Raw genomic sequence first — 21,798 nt, forward strand, 5'->3', positions numbered from 1 at the left:
AGCATGGTGAAGTGGGCGGTGCGGTCCTGCCCGATCAAGCAGGGGGCGTCGCTGGCCGACCTGGAGAGAGCGCAGGTCATGATCTTCAAGGGCGCCCTCAACAGGCTGCAGGAAGATGGTGCAGCCAGAGACCAGAAAGGTAACTCTTGGTGTTGGGAGTCCTGTTTCCTGTGATTATTTGAGTTTACAGTAGTTTAAAGCGGTAATGGTGACAAACATCTGCTTTCGCCCACAGATTCCGGACACCATTCTTCCTCCCAGCCTGTGTCCAAGTCTTCCAGCACCGTGTCCCTGTACAGCAACGGCTCGGAGGGGACGGCGGCGTTTGGCCAGCCCCCCAGCGCCTCCGCCTCCTCCTCCAACAACGACCTGGCCGCGTCCCTGCTGACCGCGCTGCAGGCCGACGGTCTGGAGAACTTCAACCCCTTCCTGCCCATCAACCTATTGCAGTGAGTACCTCTTGTGTAGAAATGGCAGAAAGCTGTGTGAGTGGAGAGTAGTTGAGAACGTCCCTTGAAAGCAGACCTGCCGAGCCCACATTGGCAGAATAAATGGGCTTCATTCCACCAGGGACAGGGGTTGGTGGGCTGACCAGGGTCTCCTCATCTCATCGCTCTCGGGAACCCTGTGAGCTGCTTGGTCCTCAGTGGAGTAGTGCCTGTCCTCTAAACTGTGCCCACGTCACTGTGGTGCAGTGTAATTTGTGCTGTTTCAAACAACTATTGTCTCAGTAGCAATTGATTTGGAAAATTGCATCCGTCTAGCTGAGTTGAGTCTGATGTGCAACTGAGAGTTCCCAAATAACCTGTATAAAGGGTAAAAAGTGTTAAAAAATGAACTTGTTTCTCACTTGTTAAAATACTCAAGACTGTAAAATATCCACAGGACATTTGGCAATGAAACGCAGGTTTCTGGGGTTGTCTGTATATGGGACGGCATTTATTTTACATGTTGCACCATGAACACAGAGCTCAGATGTACTCTGTGAGCGGTAATGTCTCTGGGAGCTCTGCAAATGCAGATATCTTTCTGGAGCATTTCATAGAGTCTGTTGACGATTTCACTAAATTTATAAAGCCGCTGGTATTAGCAAGCTGCTGCTATTCATGAGCCTTGTATATTCTCTGTGTGGTTAATCTAAGAGCTCTGAAAAGCATGCGTTAAACAGCTTATGGCCGGGAAAATGGCCCCGCGGGATTCCTCTGGTAATAGTGGAAATTGGTTTAAATGTAACTGCTGCAATGTTCCAAGAACAACATAGTCATGCTCCTGAAATGCAGATGTTGGGTTAAATCAGAGTCAACCGTTACAAGTTTTGACACAAAGAAGAAAATGGAAAAATGAAAATTAAAAATGTGAAAGAAAATAGAAAATACAGATATCACTTATTATTGGAGCGTATGGGATTATAACTTATCCCATATGGAAGAACTGGTTGCACAATGTATCAGGAAAAATGGATCTTCTGGGCATGTGTTGTGATATTTATGAGCATATATTTCTGAAGTAAATGGAATTAATGAAGTACCCTAAAATAAATGCTACTAAAAAGCTGTTTAATACAAATTAATATGTTGAATGAATTTAGTGTGAGGTCTTGTAAAATATGTGCTGTTTGAAACGTGTTTTTTTTTTCTTTTTGCCATGCACTGGTGAGCACTGAATGTCCACGAGAGATACATCTTAAGGCTCTGACAGCTACACAAAAACATGAACGTAAAATTGCACTTGTGATAAATATCTTTAAAATATAGATCCCTGGTTCACAGATCTCCGAATCGAATGTTTTGCCTCTATTTGTAAAGCTTTAACGGCACATAACAGATGTGAGCTGCTGATGCGTGAAGTATAAGACTGGCAAATCTTTCAAGTACTGGAAAGCGACATTTTAAAGATCCTGTGAGGCTTGAAAAGTTTGAAAAATCTGTTAGTAATTCATGCTGTCAGGTATGTCTTCCAGCACTCCACGAATTAGAGGGCTATGTTTCTGTTGGCCGGCGGAGAAAATGATTGCAGTCATTGCTTGCAAAATACAGTATTTCAGTATTATATTTTTTGAGTAAAATTTGCGTTTAAAACCAGCCTTCCCAAAGTCATGTATCTTCAGAGTGTTTTACTTACAGTCGATAGAATTTAAGAATTATGTTAGTTGAATTCTTTAAAGTTTGAAACATTTTATATCTTGCGATTATAACTTGTAAATGAGCACGTATCCTCACAGAAGATGATTTGTGAACAACTGCAATAGCACAACATATGTCAACAGCAGCAAAACAAAATAACAGATGTAATTAATTTAACGGAATAAAAGTGATGCTACATTTTGGTTGCGCCTTTGGTTGGTGGTGAGACAGAGGGGAGGCAGAATTCGCATTTCTGCTGACCCCCCGGATGTTTCTGCTCCAGATCCTTGTCAGTCAGCAGCTCACCTGAGAAGCAGAGGACAGGTGAGTGACGTGCCTGCGCACTAACCTCCCGCTCTGTGGTTTTGCAGTCCCGCCTGTCTAACCGCTGGCACCCACACTTTCCAAAGCAGAGCAGACATACAGGCACGAGGGGACGACCGGTCTCCACGCAAAACCACCACGATTGCCTTTTCACCCCTGTTAGTGATGTGTCGGGCGTACGGGCGTACGGGCGCACAGGGCCCGTTCTGGACAAAGGCCCAGTGACTTTGCTTCGCGGCCGCGCGCCCGCGTTTTGACCCCGCCCCTCTCCGCCGGGAAGGCGCTGTACCTTGGCTCTCTCTGCAGCGGAATGCGGTCCAGCGTTTTGTGTCTTGGCTTCTTTTTAGGCGGATGGTGTTAGCACGGTTCCCCACGCTGGCTGGCCTGATTAATAACCCCATGCTGCCCCCCGGCTTCACCGTGGCCGGCTCGGCCTCCTGCGAGGGCCTCGCCGAGCAGCAGCCCGCCTTCCTGGAGGCCTGCGGCAGGGCCCGAATCCGAGTGGGTAAGAGACTGAGCCCCGGGAGGGGGGGGGGGGAGCCGGGCAACGGCATCCTGGTTAAAAAAAAAAAAAAGACCAGAGGGAAAGAAAGTGTCAGACATCTAGGTCATCACCTCGGGAGGCTGTCTCGCTGTGGCACCGAATGCAATGGCTCCTTGCTTGCGTTGGTCCTCCATGCCAGCAGCTTGCAGTTGGGTTTTTTTGCCCCCGCCCCATTTTGCACTCGCGTGGTCGCTGAGTGTGTTTGTGTTGGTGTTGCCCAGTGCATGTTGTCTTGTTTTGTTCACTCATACCCCTTTTACGACACCTTAAAGATTGAGTGACACTGAACATTCACAGTCTGCTTAATGATCTGAAAGATCTTAATGATCTGCTTAATGATCTTTCTGACAACCCGAATCCCTTTGATGGTTGCTCACTGGGTTGAAATTACAAAAACAGTTATTACCAAAATGATATTTATACATATGAATCATTTCTGTTGTGTAGAGAGGTTGTATAAAGGCTTTGTAGAGTTATAGACTGCATTACCTCCAGATCCTATAGCTTTGAGCAAGGGCTTTCACTTTAGTGTACCCATCTAGGCTAGCTTTATGAATTAGCATTTTGTCAGGGCTCTAACAGCTACATAGCACTACTCTGATAAAAGCCCTTATATTCTGCCTAACCCAGCTGGATCTGGATTTAGTTTCAAGTTCAATTCTTTTTAAGGAATGTTTCTGTAATATCTGTATAAACATTTGTTCTCAAAGATATTGATTACTAATTGATCATTATGTTCAGACAGCTTTGCTTTGTATGATTGCGTTTGTATTGAATGTTGTTTTTTCCCTAAAATTCCAGAACGTCCTCAAATGTTTGTTCCCGTACGGTTGCTAGAAATGGGCTTCTCTATGAGACATATCTACAAAGCCATGGAGGCAGCAGGTATTCTGGAAAACTGGATAACTATTGTTTCTAGTAATTCACTTTTACCAAGTTTAGCTGCTGTAGCTATGGTACACTTAACACTATAAGACAGTTATGCATCTACTGTGTATTTGTAGTCTGCCTGTAGAATTAGGTAAAAAAGGGTTTTAATTGGGGAAGTTAAGACTGTGGGTGTTACTTGTTAAAATACTTTCTCAGGTATTACTCTTGGTAAATAGAGAGCAGGGGGGTGTGCTACAATTAATTTAAATCTGATATCCAATAGCTACCATCCTTGCAAACACGGACAGTCTCTGCACATCAAACACAATCCTTTGTGTATTATATATACCCTCCATTGTGATGTGCATACATGTGAGTTCTCTAGTCTGGCTGGTGGAGTGTTTTTGCTAGCTGAGTGGACCTGTAGCCAGCTTCACTGTCTTGTTTGGTCGCATTCCCTGCATTTGAAAAGTCTTGTGTGCTTCTTCTTTATCCTCTCCTAGTGTTTGTTGAGTGTACCTTTGTTTATGCAGACATTTTAATTTATAAGAGCTGTGCATTGCTAAATTACAGGTATCTATCTGCGTATCAATAGGCAATTAAGACCCCCACCAGCCTTTGCCATTCAAATTTTCAGTGAGTCAGATTTTCAGAATGTAGATGTTTGAACTGTCTAGAGGGGGAGCAAGATGTGTTCAGAAACTGACAGGAAGGTGCTTTTTCAGCATATTTATAGGAAGGTTTTACTGCTTAAACTGTCATTTTTATACTTGCTTCTGATGTATTGTGAGGTTGAAGACTTGGGTTGTAGTTGCTGTTACGGAGGAAGGCTAGCTGACAAACAAGGCTTTGAAAAAATTATAGACTCAGAGAGTAATTGGAAAAATGAAAAGTGAAACCAGGCCAAATCGGAGAGTTCCGCAGTAATAAGCGCGTAAGGCCATTAAACCTGTCACACCGCTGTTTAATTTATTCTGACAGGAATTTGTTTTTCTGATTTCCTCACTCCTTTCCCTCCTTTTCTCACAGTATATTATCCCACTGACTTTCTTTGGGGTAGAAAGTCAGTTGAACGTGGACTATGCATTAAAACCACGAGGCACTTATTCCTCTCTTCCCTCTAACACCATCATAAATTCCTTGCATGTCCTAAAGAGATCCCTCCCCACCCTCCACCCCACTGACACAGACATTCTCTCATGACAAAGATCTCTTTTGCTTTCCAGACATCTTCATAATGTTGCCTCTTATTTGGAGAGGTGGCGTTTATCAGCCAGCCAGTTTTAATGAAACACTCACAAAACAGTGCTGTTAGCAAGCAGCTCAGACTGATTTTTGGTTTACTATAACATTTAAGTAGCGCACATTTGGTCCCGTTTGAACCCATGCTCTTACCTGAATGGTAATGTTGGGGAGGAATCTCCTCCACACGTAGTAGAGACGATGACATTTTTAACATGCCGCTTGTGACTTGTGTCTGTTAGTCCTTGTGGGTCGTAAAAATGGCTCGTCTCTTTGACTTGACCCATGTAAGGAAGCTGGCTGACACTTCTCACAAAAAAAAAAAAACAACACATTTACAAAGTAAAAATCTAATAATTCATTTCATTTTGAAATTCATTCAAGCAAAGAAACCCAGCATTGGGCACAAGCACACACAAGTCACCTAGTGGCACCCACACACCTGTATTTAATGTAGCTCTGATTAAGCAAGTGTGGTCAATTACCCAATGGCTGGCTTCACACACACGGGTAAATGACAGTGGCAAACAGGTACACAACTGACAGTTTACGGATTTGGATGCAATTTATGTAACGTGATCCACTCTTGGCAGGTGTGAATTTTACATAAGACAGAGGGCCCTTGAATATTAGACATCTTAACAGCTAACACAAGCTAAGAGCTAACATTCAGTTTGTAGGGGACAGGTGAAGTCCCTCCTTCACACCCCACATAATGAGATGCGGCTGTAAACGAGCTGACTCAGAGCAGAAGCCCGCTCCCCTCTCATTCCTCTCTCAGTCCACTTCTTTGTTCCTGGTTACCTGGGTTCATCTGAGCCGAAACATCTCGCTCATTGGGGAAAAATCATCTCTGTTAGGACTTATTTTCTTTTCATCATTTTGTTAAGATTCTTGCATTTTTTAACGCAGCAAGCCTACACACTCACAAGCTGTAAGATCTTAATTAGCTAGCCCACAACTTAGCAGGAACTTTTTTGTCTTATTTTCTATCTTGTGATGAACTACTTTATACTTTAGAAATATTTAATTACGAATTGCATTTTTAAAATGATCTAGTTAAATGTGCCCTTTTGACTGACCCATCAGTGATATTGGGAGATTGTAACTGTAATGTTAATAATAATTATTCATCTCCTAAACATCACTTTAGAATGTCTAAAATGTTTCATTTGTTTTATGTTGATTAGTTTTCATAACTTCAAGAATTAAATCAGAGAATTAAATCAGAAGACTTATGTTGTCTTGGTGGATTCTGCAGGTGTTTTTATCATCAAAAGTGCTAAATTACACAGATTTTATTTATGACACTTTCTTGATATTGCCGTCTTCCTCTTTATAGCTTGTACATTTACCTCTCTCAGAAGCTGAATTGTCCCTCCACACTGTAAAAATAATTGTCCCTCCACACTGTAAAAATTACCGGCTGACATGTATTTATACTGTAAGAGCATTTTCATGTGCTGTAACACTAAAAACATCGAAGACGAGTTATAATTCAGTTTTTCTGAAGTCAGTGAACTCCCTCTGAAGAAACAGATTTATCTGTAACCTACCTGAGGCGATTGAGCCGTTGGAAGCGCTTGGAAGCCTTTCTGGGACTTACCTGGATCTCTGTCTCCTCCCCCCCCTCAGGGGTGTCGGGAGAGGTGGACTCCCGCACCATTGAGGTCCTGGCCAGCTGGATGCTGGAGCACCCGCTCGTGGAGGAGCAGCAGATGGAGGAAGGGGGGCCCGCCGCGGGGGGCACGGCGGACAGCCCGTCCCCCGAGGGCCCGGAGACGGTGCAGTGCCCCGAGTCGCCCGCCCCTCTGTCTCGGCAGGAGAGCAGCGAGCCCAACGAGAGGTGCGCTCCCAGAGGTGGCCCGCATCCCCCCGCGTGCCCACGACATCTTAAACTGCCTCTGGCTGTAGCATTCCCTGCTCTTATCATTAGCTGCCATCTTACACCTGTGAATAACAAAGCTTTGATCGAAATGCGAGTTAAAATCAACATTGTGTTTCAGTATCTTAACATTTTAAGTTTTTTTTTTGGGGGGGGGGGGGTGCAAAGAGGGTGGCTTTTATCTATTTCACTCCATTGTATATTGGAATGGGGATATCGATTGGTGCTGTTTGAGTCATTTTGCGTGGGATCTGTGTTGTGTTTCGTGGCAGCATGCTGGCTGGCCTGGACCTCGTGGAGCGGGAGAACTTTCTGGACGTGCATCTGACGAGGAACAGGCCTCCCCCCGCCCGCCGCCAGCGCTCCGGCCTGGGACAGAGGAACTCCTTCAGGAGAGCTGGTAAGGGGAGCAGAGACTTCCACCTTGAAAAAGTCACCATTGATTAGCATCATTAGTTTATCCTTTACTAATGTGTTTCGTGTGCATGAAATGGAGTTAAGGAGGAGCGGAAGGTGAACATATAGCTGACACGTTAGCATTGGTTGTTTGCTCTTTTGCCTCATTTCAAACGCTTGGCTTAAGGTGTTAGTTACCAGATGTTATGGAGAAAAAGCCCTCTTTGGCTTGTCAGACATGAGCAAGCAGAACCATAGTGAACAGAAGTAATATAGCAGCTCCCTTTGCTGGCATCTCTACACTGAAGTGTCTGTCACCTGTTTTTCAGACTCCCCATCGCCCAATCCGATCCCGCCGCTGTACAGACAGGATCCGGGAGTGTCGGATTGGCCGGAGCGGGCGGAGACACACCCATTTGCAGCGGAGGAGGAGTCAGAACTGGGGTACATGGACGATCCGTACCAGGAGGAACCTTATGAAGAGGTGCTGACCCCTGAGTTCATCACCTCTGAGGGGGACACCCTGTGGATGGTCGAGGTACTGCAGGTCCAGAAATACCCCACATTTGTCATAAACACTCAGGCAAATTCTGTGCTGACGTACTAGTTCAGATGTTCAGATGTAACTGCAAAATTTGTATTTGACAGAAATGTTTGGTTTTTTTTTGCATCAATGCGCTATACTATATGCATGTATTTATCAGTAGCCAAATTTCAATGAAATCCCAGTGAAATTCTTGTGAAAAGCAAAAGCTCCTATCGTTTTTCAAATGCGGTGGCGCCACACTCAGTCCGTGACTCATAATGTTAAAATCCTGTCCGGTGTAACGTTATGAGTCGCGGCGCACGAACTTGCGCGGGTGGCCTGTTTGCCTCCGTGACACGCTAATACGGGTGACCGCGCTGTTCCGCCAGGGCGGGGAGGAGCACCCGGAGCCCCACGAGATGGTGGAGTGCGAGCTGTGCGACACCCTCACCCTGCAGTTCAACAGCCACATGAAGCGCCACCACCCGGGCTGCGGCCAGAGCGCCGGCCGCCGCGGCTACCGCAGCAACGGCGCCTACGTGGACGGCTGGTTCGGCGGCGAGTGCGGCTCCGGCAGCCCCTACTACCTGCTGTGCGGCTCCTGCAGGGAGAAGTACCTGGCGGCCAAGCTGGGAGACCTGGGACACAAGCACGGCAGGTGAATACCGGGGGGGGGGGACACAGCCGCCGCTGCTGAGGTCTGTACAGGCGCTTCATCACCGTACAGGCTTGGGAAAACTCAGAATGAGCACATCTCTGAGTTTATTGTCCCTCCAGTAAGTAATACGCCCCATGGCTGGCTGACAGGGAAAAAAATTAAGATCTGGTCCTTGGCCTGTCGCTGACAATTTGTTAAAAGGTAATTTAATAAAGTGGGTGTGTTTTTTGGCTGGACATTTAATTGGGTTGTATTTCAAAGATTGCATGTCATTTAAAATGAGGCACAGTATTTATCAAAGCAGATGTGGTATAGTTCTCCTCTATATTATCTTTGTAGTACAATCGTGACAGCCTACTTTTAAAAAGCATTTATGTGACAGTGGTTTGGTAATGTGGCCATATGCTTTTATGTTATACTTCCTGCTCTGTATAGGAAAATTCTTCCACTATCTCTTTGAACTGGGAGGTGGTTGGCTCTACGAGTATGTTTTCGCTCATTCGCTCCCTCATTCATTCTCACGTCTGAGGTGTGAACGTTGCCGCAAACTCAAAAGCACACTTTTATCAAACAGCGTGATGGTGAGGTGGCTACACACCACCTGCTGAGCAAAGAAAAAAACGTGGAACACTGCATATAACAATTCTCGCTTCAAGCTTGTGTCTCAGGCTCACGAGTCGTCTTTTGGAGAAATTTACTATGGCCTAATTAACCGTGTTGAACGCAAGGAGTTGGAAGATTCATTCACAAAATGTGTGTTTTCAGGGGGAAAGGCCTGGCCTCTGATTTGGTCGGAAGATTGGACAGCGTGTCTGACGGTAGGTGCTGGAATGATGCGTCGAATGTTTCCGAAGAATGTTTCTCGAAAATGAAATAACGTTGAATACTTCTTGCCCTGCTGTTCACCGAGCGTGGTCGCTGCGCAAGCCTCTGCCTTTGCAGTGTAAGTTTATGAGGTGCGTATCGGATGGCTTTCATGCAGATGAGTGGGAGCAGGGTTACCCAGACGACAGCGACGCGTGCAGGCTGACGGGGCAGGAGGACTTCGGGGTCCTGCTGAGGCCTCTGGGTCTGACGGAGAAGAAGGTGATCCCGGACCCCATCCTGTTCACCGAGCACGACCCCCTTGGAGCGCTGCTCACCAACTCCATCAACAATGACAAGGCCTCGCTGCTCAAAGGTAGACGCAGCAGCCGTTACTCGAGCTGTCCGGCTCTGTCTACTCACCAGCTGTCCGCTTCTTATCAATTATTCATACCTGGATGCAATCAATCAGACGTCGCTGTGGATTAATATACATTTAGGCCAGGTCAGGGACAGACAGTTAAATATGGCATGTGCTCATTGAGGAATTGGAGAATTTTTAAGGAATATAGAGTTTTCAAACAAAGAACAGGAAAATTATGAATAAACTCACATTTGGGGAAAATGTGGCATATATTATGTATAGTTTCAAAGTGTTTTCAATTTCACTGACTAATCCCCCATGACATCATATGTGAAGAGGTTCTCTCTCTCTCTTTCTTTCTCTGTCTTTCTCTCTCTCTCTCTGTCTCTCTCCAGGTGGCACTGTTACAGAGCAGAAGGGGTCCCCCGTCCCTCTGAGTCTGGGGGAGCAGGCGGCGGCCTTGCGGGACCCTCAGGACCGGCTGGTGGCCCTGAGGCGAGTGACGGCCACCACACAGATCCTGCTGGCCTACAGCATGGTGATGAAGGCCCTCTCCCAGACCTCTTCCAGGTGACTCTGCTACTACTGCTTAAATGAAAACTCTGCTGGGCCACGCTGACACTTCTCCAAAGCTGAATTGAGATAGAATTCGTGCAGAATTCAATTCTGATTTGAGTTTAAAGTTTGAATTTAAATTTAATGTGTGGAAACAGGAACTTATATCCAATAACACATATGCTTCATAAACCTTCACCAGCATGCAACAACAGTTGTTGACACTCTCCTGAAAAGGTATTTTGAGATATTTATGAAGTGGGGATCGTGCTACTGTCTGTGTTTCCACCTCACGGTCGCTCTCTGCTCTCAGCGCCTCTGTGTGCAGCCAGTCGAGTGGCCTGGAGGCCCTGGGTCTGGCCAACATCCGCATCCTGGTGCGTTTGATGTGCTTGGCAGCAGCAGGCAGGGTCCACACCGGCGTGGACCATCTGGGCTCGGGGCAGGCCACGGGGGCAGATCGAACAGGCTCCGCCTTCCTCACCTTCCTCAGCTCTGCCATTGGCTGCCTCGTTTCTAACAGCCCCACCTCTTACCGTGAGCTGGTGGACATCTGCACTCAGGTAAAAAAAAAAAAAAAAAAAAAAAAAAAAGCACAATGTTTTTGTGTGTGTGTGTGTGCACGCGTGTGTCTATGTCTGTGTTTGTGTGTGCCAAATCAACACTTAACTCAATACATTCATCCATCTATGCATACATATATTTCCTCTCACAATGTACATGTATTAAAGTATACTCTTGAAGGACAGAGTGTATAGTGTATTTGCATGTATGTTATTACTCGTGCTTAAGTAACGTCGTGCCACACTCTTTTCTGTCCCGTCAGGATCTGATGGCAGCCGCCACAGGCATGAGCACAGGGGCCATCAGCGATCCCCATCAGAAAGGCCTTCAGAGCAACACGGTTAAGGGGACACGGCAGGAGCCCAAAGAGCTCACTCCCCCCACCTTCCTAGTCACCCAGAGCCTGGTCTCCCTGCTGACCGAGAAGGGGATCAGGTACCGTTACAGCCAGGACAAGGCCGAGCCCGACTCGAAAGGTGAGACGCACAGTTAGACCATCAAGGAAGGAAGCAGCAGGATAGCTGGGCATTATTTTGCTGATGTTTGAATTATGAGCTGAATTTTACAAATAGTCATTTGTCTCGTGTCTCCTGTTGACCTCTTACAGTATACTCCTATCCACAAGTGTTCATTTGTCCTGTGAATATTATTCAGGGAATATTCATCCAGGACCCAGCTGTGTATATTGACATTACATGAGTGTCATTTAGTAAATACTTTTATCCAGAGCGACTTCCATACCTTACAGTTTTTTTTTACATGTTATCAATTTTTTCAGCTGGATATTTACTGAGCCAGTTCTGGGTTAGGTACCTTGCCCAAGGGTACAGCGGCAGTGCTCCAGCAGGGAATCGAACCGGCAACCTTTTCAGATACAGGCCCTGCTCCTTACCACTATGCTACATTGCCGTCCCAAAATGCATGTTATATTGGTGTACATTTCCAACAAACTCGCTGCAAGCCAAATTCACTGCTAGGCTTTCAGCTCTATTGTGTTGTTCTGTTTATACGCACTTTGACTGTGAACGGTTCTGTTTTCAGACAGCAGCAGTCCAGGGACGGCGGATCCCCCTCCCCCCCAGGTGGGGACGCGGGTGGGGCCCTTGGAGCTGGGCAACGCGCTGGCCGCCTGCTGCCTGTCGGCCCGGCTCTCCAGCACCCACCGTCAGTGGGCCGCCCAGCAGCTGGTCCAGGCCCTGGCGGCGTCTGAGAGGGACAACCCCGCCCGGCCGCAGACGTACAGCGACATGACGGGGGACCTGCGCAAGTGCCCGCTGAAGAAGCTGGAGGGACACCAGAACAGAGTAAGCACCCACAGCTGCGCATACAGCCTGCGAAGCCTTCCATTCAAACACCAGAATCTAGATACAGCATTACGTTACATTATATTACATTACATTGATTTAGCAGAAGCTCTCATCCAGAGTGACTTCCAGCACAACAGGACATAAGTGTATCCATTCAAGTTGAATAAGCAACAGTGTCACACTAGGCTAACAACACTCCCAGACCAGTGAGTGTGCACATAACACTATTCAAACCCTACCCTAAGTTAACTTGTGCAATCTGACTAGGCAAGAGAAGCCAAGTATACTACCACACATCAGTCACTAGATCACAGAATCCAAAACACTTTGCAATACTACACATAAAATAAACAGCAAGTACGACAAGTAGTACTACAAGACAGCTATTAATACAAGTACAGCAAACCTCTCCCCAGTCTCCCACCACAACCAAGAAAGTCTTGATTCATAACATGGGGTGCATTGTGAGAGTGTAGCTTTACCGAGAACCGCTCTGTACGCGGCCGCCACGGCCGGCGGCTCGAGTGGCTGACTGGCTCCCGGCTTGCGCGACAGGTGACGAGCTGCTCGTGGAGCAGCGAGCGAGGGCTCCTGGCCACCGGAGCGCAGGACGGGACGGTGCGGCTGTGGGACGTCTCCCAGACCACGGCAGAGCTTCTGAGCACACACACCTGCAGCCTGAGGTGAGAGCCACTCTGGAAGCATAGCCAAGTCACAGTCAGCATTGTGTCACTATCATTTATACGCTCGACCCGTGCCTTTACCCAGAGGCTCTAAGCTTAGGTACCTTCCTTGCATGTCCTCTGTGTGTACTGATGGATATTTGGAAGCAAGTTCAGTTGTACCCGCAAGGATACAACAGCAGTACCTGGGAAACGAGCTTGGCAACGTTTTGTTTACAAGCACTGCTCCTTACCCCTACACTAGGCTCCTGCTAGTTTCCCCCGAGGGGAAATAACAAAAGCTTTTTAACTCGGGCAACTCAGACGATGAGCTAAACTTTGGTGCCTGCGGCGTTGATTTGCATCCATTTGAAGTCGGGTAAAGATGGCTGCACGTTTTGTCCGGCTGTGTCTCGAGCGGAGAGGACGTGTTTCAGCGCGGTGCGTTTTGTCCCCATAGCGAGGACAGGCTCAGCTCGGAGAGCGCGGTGGGGGTGCAGTGGGTGTCATCCGTGTGCTGGAGTGCGGGGGGAACCTTCCTGGCGGCTTTCCAGAACAAGCTCATCAACATCTGGACTGTGAACGGTAAGCGAACGTAATGGGTTCCGTCCGCGCGGGCAGAGGAGGCTCCTAATGACGGTGACGGATCGAGCGGCGCCCAGAATGCGAGGGCGTTGGAGAGATATGAAGTTCCGCTGGGGAATGTGTTAATGCCATTCAGATTGTTCTCATTTGTCGAGGGTGGCCTGCGTGAATGCAGAGCATTCGGCTCCTAATATGCGTCTCCTGGAGGAGGTGAATGTGTGCTGTTTGTCGCGCAGGGTCTCAGAGCCACGTGGAGACCCAGCCCTCCTGGGTGACGGCCCTCACCTGGGTGCAGACGTCGACCCCCTGCACCGACCCGGGCTCAGCTGGCCAGGGAAAAACTGCTGAGAGTCTGCTGGTGGGCAGGCTGGATGGCTCCCTCTGCTGGCTGGAGGTCAGAGAGACGTTTGAAGTGGAGAGCACCGAACTGAGTCACTGCCAGAGGAAAGAATGTGAGCCCTTGTCCTTATCTGACATTTTATAATCATGGCACTAAAAGTACAATAAAGCAGACGTATATTTTACTTATATTGTAGTATATTATATAAAACTAGGCAAAACATAGTGTTTTCCAAAAGAGAGATCATTAGTTATTTTTGATTTTGATGATTTTCACATCAGCTTTTTAAAACCCTTTATTTCAGCCTATTTCACTCCCCCTGTATCTGTTCCTCCTGCAGCTCCGCAGTGCATCGCCTGGTACAGTCTGGACAAGCCCTTCGCCGTGGGGTATCCCGATGGGAAGATCCTTCTGGCCGCCGCTGAGCGCTACGAGACCGAGCAGCCTGTCATACTGTCCGCGTTCCCTGTGAGAGACGAGCCTTTCCCCCCTGCCGTTTCCGTCAGCATCTCCTCCGTCGCCCGCCTCGGCGCTCTGTGACCTGACCGCCCCTTCCCTCCCTTCTCTGTGTTTCAGGAGAGCGTGAGCGGCCTGAAATGGGACCCCACGGGGCACCTGCTCCTCTCCATGGGCCGATCGGAGGCGGTGAAGGTCTGGGGCCGCGTGGGCAGCTCCTGGATCACCCTCTACTCGCTGTTCCACACCGGGACGGTGAACACGGCGGAGTGGTGCCCCCTGCCCGGGAGGGGCCCGGACCCCCGCCTCATGCTGGCCGTGTGAGTACAGAACGCTGTAGGGCCTGTCGTTCTCCACACAGCAGCGGGAGCTAAAAGAGATCGTCACACTGAAAGCATTGCTTGTTACAGTACATTACGGTCATTTAGCAGACATTCTTATCCAGAGTGACTTACACAGGTTACAGTTTTTACATGTTATCCATTTATACAGCTGGATATTTACTGAGGCAATTGTGGGTTAAGTACCTTCCACAGGGTACAGCAGCAGTGCCCCAGCGGGAAATCGAATTTCGGTTTCAACCTTTCAGTTACAAGCCCTGCACCTTACCACTACACTACGCTGCCACACTGTGCTGCTTATGATATTTCTCACCAGTCAGATATTCACAATCCTTTCCAATCCTCTGTCAGAAGCCTTCATGCTGCACATTGATCCTGGAAATCCCTGCAGAGAGTTAGTCATGAACGTGCAGAAAAAGAGTTTTATCAAAACCAGATGCAACTTCAGCCAGAGAAACTTTGTATATTATAGATTAGAAACAGCATAATGCACGAAGAATTCCATCATTGCATCACTTCATCATTTTCATCATGATCTTAGAACGGACATCAAGTGTAATTCTCTCTCTAGTTCATATTTCACTTCATATGTGACGTTATCTGGATTTTTCCCTTTCTCAGAGGGTGCCAAAATGGCGTGCTGTGTGTGTGGACTGTACCACAAGGGGGCACTACTGTGTCACTACCCAACTTCCTAAACAGCTCTTCCAGCCAGGAGAAGATAAGTGATGTAAAGGTGATTTTTTTTTTGCATCAGAACACTCCTTTTTCACTATTTGTATTAAGTATGAAAGTGATCTATATGAATCAGTTTTGAAGTCCATATGCTATTTGTTCTAGTGGTTTATATCACAGTTGCTTTGTATTTTCTAAATGCCTTGCTCTTTAATTCAGACAGTTTAAATGATGATTGAAAATATACATCAAGAGTTATGAAAAAGCCATAGTTTGCATATTTAACCAGTCCCATATCATTCACTAATTTAAAAGCATGTTTACCCATACCCCAAGCAGAGTGCATTTGGCTCTGTCTGTATGCCTGTTCTCATCAAAGGGGTCAAGTAAGAACTTGTTTACTGCGAGGTAGAATCAAAACAGCAGCAGCCTGAACTGAAGTCTGGGATTGCAGTGTCCCTGTAATTCTTACCCTGTTCCTCTGTTCAAGCAGCGGGGGAGCGCCAAGTGCATCTTCAGGCTGAACGGTCACATCACGGCGGTGAAGACGTTATCCTTCTGCCCTGACGGGCTGGCCCTGCTCTCCGGAGGAGTGGGAGGCCTCCTCAACATCTGGTCCCTGCGGGTGAGGAAGACTCCCGCGTCACGCTCTCACACTGTGCTCACCTGTGAGCCGTTTCAGAATGGGGTGTTTATGGAAGATGAAACGCTTTAAAATGTGACATCAGTCCCTCACTGGTTCTGTATTCATTACGTTACATTACATTTTATCATTTAGGAGATGCTCTTATCCAGAGCACATTACATAGGTTACAGATTTTACATATTATAGATTGCTGGATATATATAGCTGGATATTTACTGAGGCAATTGTGGATTAGGTACCTTGCCAAAGGGTACAGTGGCAGTGCCACAGCAGGGAATCAAACCAGCAACCTGTTGATTACGAGCCCTGCTCCTTACCACTACAACACACTGCTGCATTCAAACACACATATTTTGCATACGAATACTCTAAAATAAGTGTGGATGGCCTGGTGTTACTTTTTAGGATGGGTCAGTCCTGCAGACCGTGGTGACTGGCCTGGGCTCAGTGGTCAGTACCACCTGGATACCAAATGTGGGGGTTGCTGCCTGCTCAGGAAGGTCAAAGGTAGGCCATGTGTCAGCTTATTCATATGCCTTTATTAAAAGGCCTCAGTGATGACAAGTTGTAAGATGATCCATGACTGCTTCACTGATATGAGGAGTCACTACTTCACGCAATGTGATTAGGGACCTCAGTTATTTTTCACCTGTACAGAGAGAGCAGGAGACATCTGTAGATAGAAGAGAAAAGGAAATTGGTTTCGCTGTATTATTAATCTAAACCGTGAACAATTCCTTCTGTTATAGTAGCATCAGCTGTGCATGACATGATGAAATTTGTCTCTCCAAGTGTAAAATCCAAAATGGTCCTTGTGAGATTTATTTGCAGCGCTTCTGGAAAACGTGATAAAAACAAATTAATATCATGCACTTTTTCGACACTACTTCTGTTATAACAGATTTCAGCATGACACCTTTTAGCTGTTTTTACAGCTGAAGTCTAGGTCAGGGTACATTCTGACATGTCTGTGCTAAGATGAAAGTGGTAGCTCGTAAGATTATAAGTTGGGGAATCAAGGGAAGGGAAGTAAGCACATTTTCAGTGCGGATCTGCTATGTTTTGTCAGATGGTTTCATACTAAAGGCTTGATCCAAAGTGGTCTCTGTGTTTGCTAATGAATATATGCTGACAACAGAGCTGTGTATAAATGGGACTGAAATCTCGGAACATCAATGAGATGTAAATCATTAATGGATGGGAACAGGGAGAAGTAAAACATGCTAACTCTGTCCTAGGATGTGCTGCTGGTCCGCTGCTCCTCAGACTGGATCTCCCAAAACCACGTCCTGGCTTCCTGCCGCATGGTCCTCAGATCCCAGGGCATTGTGGGATTGAACAAGGCCCCCTGCATGGCCGTCTTCCTGGAAAGGCTGCCCCTCCTCCTCCAGGAGCAGTATAACTACGAGAAGGTATCTGTGGCGAGAAAGCCATGATAATTTAGCCATACTTACCCGAGGTCGCTGTAAAGAAGCCTTCCTTGGCAGCTGTCCAAGAAAAACCAAAGTAATTTCCATTATAGCAAGCGGCTACATTATACTATACAGAATATAATTATGGCTGAAAAGAATTTTAGGTTAATACCCCCAATGGGAAATGCATTCACGGAGCCAATTGTGTAACTGCACTCCTTACTTCCTATCTTCCCTGAATAATTTCAACATTTTATTGGTCTCCAGAGTCATGTTAATGCAGGTGATCAGCTGGTCCACAGTGCCTTCCTGCAGAGTCTGTCTTCGCTGACCGTGGGGCTGTCCCTGGATCAGTTGCTTTGCCGCCCGCCCGTACCGGCCCACCACGGCGGCCCGGACTCTCAGCTCTGCCCGAGCGAGTGGGGCTGGCTCTCCACCTTTTCCACCACTGTCAAGAGCGCCGAAGCCTTCGCCAGGGGAACCGCCTTCCCAGAATCCTTCACTGTGCCGGAGTTCCAGCAGGCCCGGGCAGAGACCACCAAACCCCTGGTAGAGAACGCCAATGTGTCACTGTCATCACTCTGAATATTCAAGGGAAAGAACTTGTAGCTGCCAGTGACTACCGAACCTAATTTAGTGAATAAATTAGGGTTTAGAATGGCACTGTAATTAAATCTGTAATATACGTTGTATTAAACTCCTTGGTTTTCTACAGCTTGAGACTAGTGACAAGGGGAAGATCTTACTGTGTCAAAGCGACTAAGTGAATTATAGTTTTAGAAGATTAGCTATTGCGTTTCAGTAATTTGTCAGAATGACTTGAATTTTAGTAATACATAATGTTTGTGTAATAATGAAAATAATGTTTTGGCAAACCTAAGCACGTCAACTGTTTTTCCAGGATAACAGTAAGTGGAGCTTCATGATGGATGAGCAGCTCATGTCTTGGGCCACAACCAGACCTGAGGTATTACACTAGTGTGTATATATTTTATATCTGTGTGTGTGTGTGTCACACTATCAGTCCCAGTGCAAGGGGTACAACCATATAGCTGAAGGTGCCACGCGAAACAGTAGCATGAACAGTAAATAGGAAACAAAATGGCCACATACTGATGGAACGCTCCCAAATGTGCCATTCAATTTAAGGCGCAGGCAGCGTTTCGACCCTGACCGCGTGACCCGGGAACGACCGGAGCGGGTCGACGCGCCCGCGCCTTGCTTCGATTACCGTTTGAGGGCGTTCCGGCGGGCGCGCGGCCCTGGCCATCCTCTCCCCCTGCTTGTGTAGAAGCGACCCAGGCGAATCTCATCATCTCCAGCAATCCATCACTGAGGCGCGTGAGCCTGGGAACCTTGGGCCCCGCTCAAGGACTGCTCGTGGCAGAGCGCCATCCGTTATTGTTCAGACGTCGCCATTGTTTGGTATTAAAAAATGGCCCGCTGGTCCCCTTCCAAGCGCCTCGGTGGGGGACTGACGGTCTCGGGGGAGGAGGGTAATCACACAGTGACTACTTTCCGATGAGCGTTCCTCCACAGCTGGCTGGCCGGATGCGAGCGAAGCGGCCCCTGTGTTTTCCCTCCCCGACGGAACATTACATTACATTATCGTCATTTAGGAGACGCTCTAATCCAAAGTGACTTACACAGTGCATCTAATAAAGTGGCGTGGAGAGTTGGACAATAGGACACCGCTAACCACACATGAACAAGCTTCAGTGCTAAGCATAGCACTGAGATTACAAATGCGATTTATGCAAGGTAATATGTATGATTGAAGGACTATACATTGGATATAAAAAGTCTGCACACCCTTATGAAATCGCAGGTTTTTGAAATGTAAAGACAGAAATAACAACAATGTAAATGTCAGACTTTATGTGGGAAAAAATTCCAAAGTCTAGATGTGCAATGTTAATAGAGACTTATTCACAAAGACTTGCTACTGTAATAAATGCAAAAGGTGCTTCTACAAAGTATTAGTTGGGCAGGGTGTGCAGACTTACGCAATCAGGGTGTTATAGTTTTTTTTTATTTAAAATGTTCCTAATGGGATTTGGGTTCCATTTGTTGGAAGATCACATTACAGATGGAAAAAGTCTGACATTTACATTGTTGTTATTTCTGTCATTACATTTCAAAAACCTGCAATTTCATAAGGGTGTGTAGACTTTTTATATCCACTGTACCATTCAAAATACAGTGCTAACACATGTAAGTAAACATGCATATGCCCCATTACATAAAACCTTCATATACCCAAATGCTTAAACTAACACACTTTGCACGTATACACTCAACATATATGTGCATCGCCTCGCATCGCCACGCGCCTGCGCAGCCGTTCCATTCACCTGAGGGCGCGTTTCTTGAAAACCCATGTCTCCGCCCTTCCCGCGCTCACCTGAAGGTGGCGCTGAGCCACAGCAGGGAACGAGTGGGTGAGGAAACGCGAGAGAGCGGCCGTTTGATGACCTGGGGCGTGGGCGTCTGTTTGGCAGGACTGGCAGCAGGGAGGGAAGAGCGAGGTGTACCTGTGGGGCAGCGGGCGGCACGGGCAGCTGGCGGACGCCGGGACCAACCTGATGGTGCCCACCCTGGCGCAGTCGCTGTCCCAGACGCAGCAGGTACGTGACGAGGGACCGGGGCAGTCAGCACGGTCCCATCTCACAGGTGCTGTGGAGTCAGTGTATTTTAAAGCGTAGTTACAAACGAGGCGTGAAGTGGTAAGTTGCGAATTGACACTGCTGAACAATGGTGTCCGGTCATTGCTAAATGTGTGGCTACTCCTGACACCAATGACTTTTTCTATGCCAGTAATACACACAGAGACAGCCTTTATGTACCTCTGAACACCTGGTTTTATACTGAAGAGTGAACTTACTCTTACTTATGAACTTAAATGAAGGGACATTTACAGTCATTGTGTTTTTCGCACCGTGGCTACTGTCTTTGTTTGCTACAGTGCTGATATTGTGAAATCGAGGGCTACGTTTCAAACTGTGACACTACGTTTGACACTTGGGTCTGGTTCAGGTTGTGTGCGGGCAGAACTGCACGTTCCTGGTGCAGGCAAACGGAACGGTGCTGGCCATCGGGGAAGGCAGCTACGGGAGGCTGGGCCAGGGCAACTCGGACGACCTGTACACCCCCACCATCATCTCCGCTCTGCAAGGTACGGCGTGAACGCCCCCTAACAGGACCTTCACCCTTAGTTACCGCTTACCAGCACCAGATATGGCCTAGCTAGTGCCAGCACTCCCGGTCGTCCCTGGACGCTGACCACCCTCCCTTCTCTCTCTGACTCGTCGTAGGGTACGTGGTGACCCAGCTGGTGACGTCCTGCGGCTCGGACGGCCACTCGCTGGCGCTGACGGAGACGGGCGAGGTGTTCAGCTGGGGCGACGGCGACTACGGCAAGCTGGGCCACGGCAACAGCGAGCGGCAGAGGAGGCCCAAGCAGATCGAGGCCCTGCAGGGCGAGGAGGTGGTGCAGGTCAGGCCTCCTACTGTCCCGCGGGGCGGTCCGTCATTACAACGGGCCACATCTTCACTGCGGCACATCAGAAATGCAGCTGAAAGCTACTCCCATGTCTACATTTCACTGCAGTCTTTCCCACATCAAATTTTGAATAGAAAAACACATATGATAAGTTCATATACGTCTGGCTAGAACAAGAAGTGAATGCTAATGATTATTACGGTTGTTGCTATTATTATTAGTAGCAGTGACATCGCGACAGCATATAAGTTTTTACTGTGGCATAAGTTTATACTTTTTGGTTGGAGGTACTATACATGCACTGAGTAGTCTCTCCATTTTAGACTATTTCATATGTGCATGTACTTTCATATGTATATAACTAGATGAATCTTACTTCATTTCCCTTGTTTCCTCTCCATAGCTCGCCTGTGGCTTCAAACACTCAGCTGTGGTCACAGCTGATGGGAAGCTCTTTACCTTTGGAAGCGGAGATTACGGCCGTCTGGGTCTGAGGTCCACATCCAACAAAATGGTGCCAGAGAGGGTGATGGCGTTGGAGGGCTACAGCGTCGGGCAGGTACACGCATAGTTCCTCTGAATCCAAAGCTGACATGCTTCACACGTGAGGCTAGGGCTGTTTTACACATTCTCTTTCATTGTGTTCTGATGTAATGGTCTGTCAGGAATTCCCTAAATATGGGCAGATACAGACATTACTTGACAATGTGACAGTGTGTTTCCATGACCCCAGTCTGACTGCATTTTGAACTGCACTGAATCGAAACACATTTATAACTCAGTACCTGAAATGACCAACCTCTGTCTCACTCAACCACTGTCCAGGTGTCCTGCGGTGTCAACCACACTCTGGTGCTGTCCTCAGATGGAATGACCGTGTGGGCTTTTGGAGATGGGGATTATGGGAAACTGGGCACAGGTCCCTGCACTGTGAAATGCTCTCCTCAGGTACGGCCTGGCATCTCTCACGGCTCTTTCAGAACACCGAAGTCAATACTGGTCATTGTCGTAATAACT

General features: G+C 47.4%; 1 protein-coding gene across 3 annotated transcripts in view; it reads left to right on the forward strand.

Moving 5' to 3' along the window:
* LOC118778339 (probable E3 ubiquitin-protein ligase HERC1) overlaps positions 1-21,798 on the forward strand; it is a 68,840-nt gene that overhangs the window by 38,481 nt on the left and 8,561 nt on the right. For all 3 annotated transcript variants that reach the window (XM_036529839.1, XM_036529841.1, XM_036529840.1), the window contains exons 39-68: positions 1-139; positions 236-449; positions 2,795-2,952; positions 3,793-3,876; positions 6,739-6,949; positions 7,261-7,388; positions 7,714-7,922; positions 8,300-8,568; positions 9,334-9,386; positions 9,551-9,748; positions 10,132-10,306; positions 10,605-10,854; positions 11,118-11,331; positions 11,897-12,159; positions 12,718-12,845; positions 13,285-13,409; positions 13,646-13,861; positions 14,090-14,217; positions 14,326-14,525; positions 15,168-15,282; positions 15,715-15,846; positions 16,273-16,374; positions 17,106-17,279; positions 17,547-17,828; positions 18,181-18,246; positions 19,781-19,906; positions 20,316-20,454; positions 20,594-20,775; positions 21,185-21,340; positions 21,607-21,729. The exon at positions 1-139 is cut by the window's left edge. In XM_036529839.1, the coding sequence (XP_036385732.1) occupies positions 1-139; positions 236-449; positions 2,795-2,952; positions 3,793-3,876; positions 6,739-6,949; positions 7,261-7,388; positions 7,714-7,922; positions 8,300-8,568; positions 9,334-9,386; positions 9,551-9,748; positions 10,132-10,306; positions 10,605-10,854; positions 11,118-11,331; positions 11,897-12,159; positions 12,718-12,845; positions 13,285-13,409; positions 13,646-13,861; positions 14,090-14,217; positions 14,326-14,525; positions 15,168-15,282; positions 15,715-15,846; positions 16,273-16,374; positions 17,106-17,279; positions 17,547-17,828; positions 18,181-18,246; positions 19,781-19,906; positions 20,316-20,454; positions 20,594-20,775; positions 21,185-21,340; positions 21,607-21,729 (4,959 nt within the window). The remainder of the gene's footprint in view (positions 140-235; positions 450-2,794; positions 2,953-3,792; positions 3,877-6,738; positions 6,950-7,260; positions 7,389-7,713; positions 7,923-8,299; positions 8,569-9,333; positions 9,387-9,550; positions 9,749-10,131; positions 10,307-10,604; positions 10,855-11,117; positions 11,332-11,896; positions 12,160-12,717; positions 12,846-13,284; positions 13,410-13,645; positions 13,862-14,089; positions 14,218-14,325; positions 14,526-15,167; positions 15,283-15,714; positions 15,847-16,272; positions 16,375-17,105; positions 17,280-17,546; positions 17,829-18,180; positions 18,247-19,780; positions 19,907-20,315; positions 20,455-20,593; positions 20,776-21,184; positions 21,341-21,606; positions 21,730-21,798) is intronic.

Source organism: Megalops cyprinoides, chromosome 5, assembly GCF_013368585.1.
Source record: "Megalops cyprinoides isolate fMegCyp1 chromosome 5, fMegCyp1.pri, whole genome shotgun sequence".
Lineage (NCBI taxonomy): Eukaryota > Metazoa > Chordata > Actinopteri > Elopiformes > Megalopidae > Megalops > Megalops cyprinoides.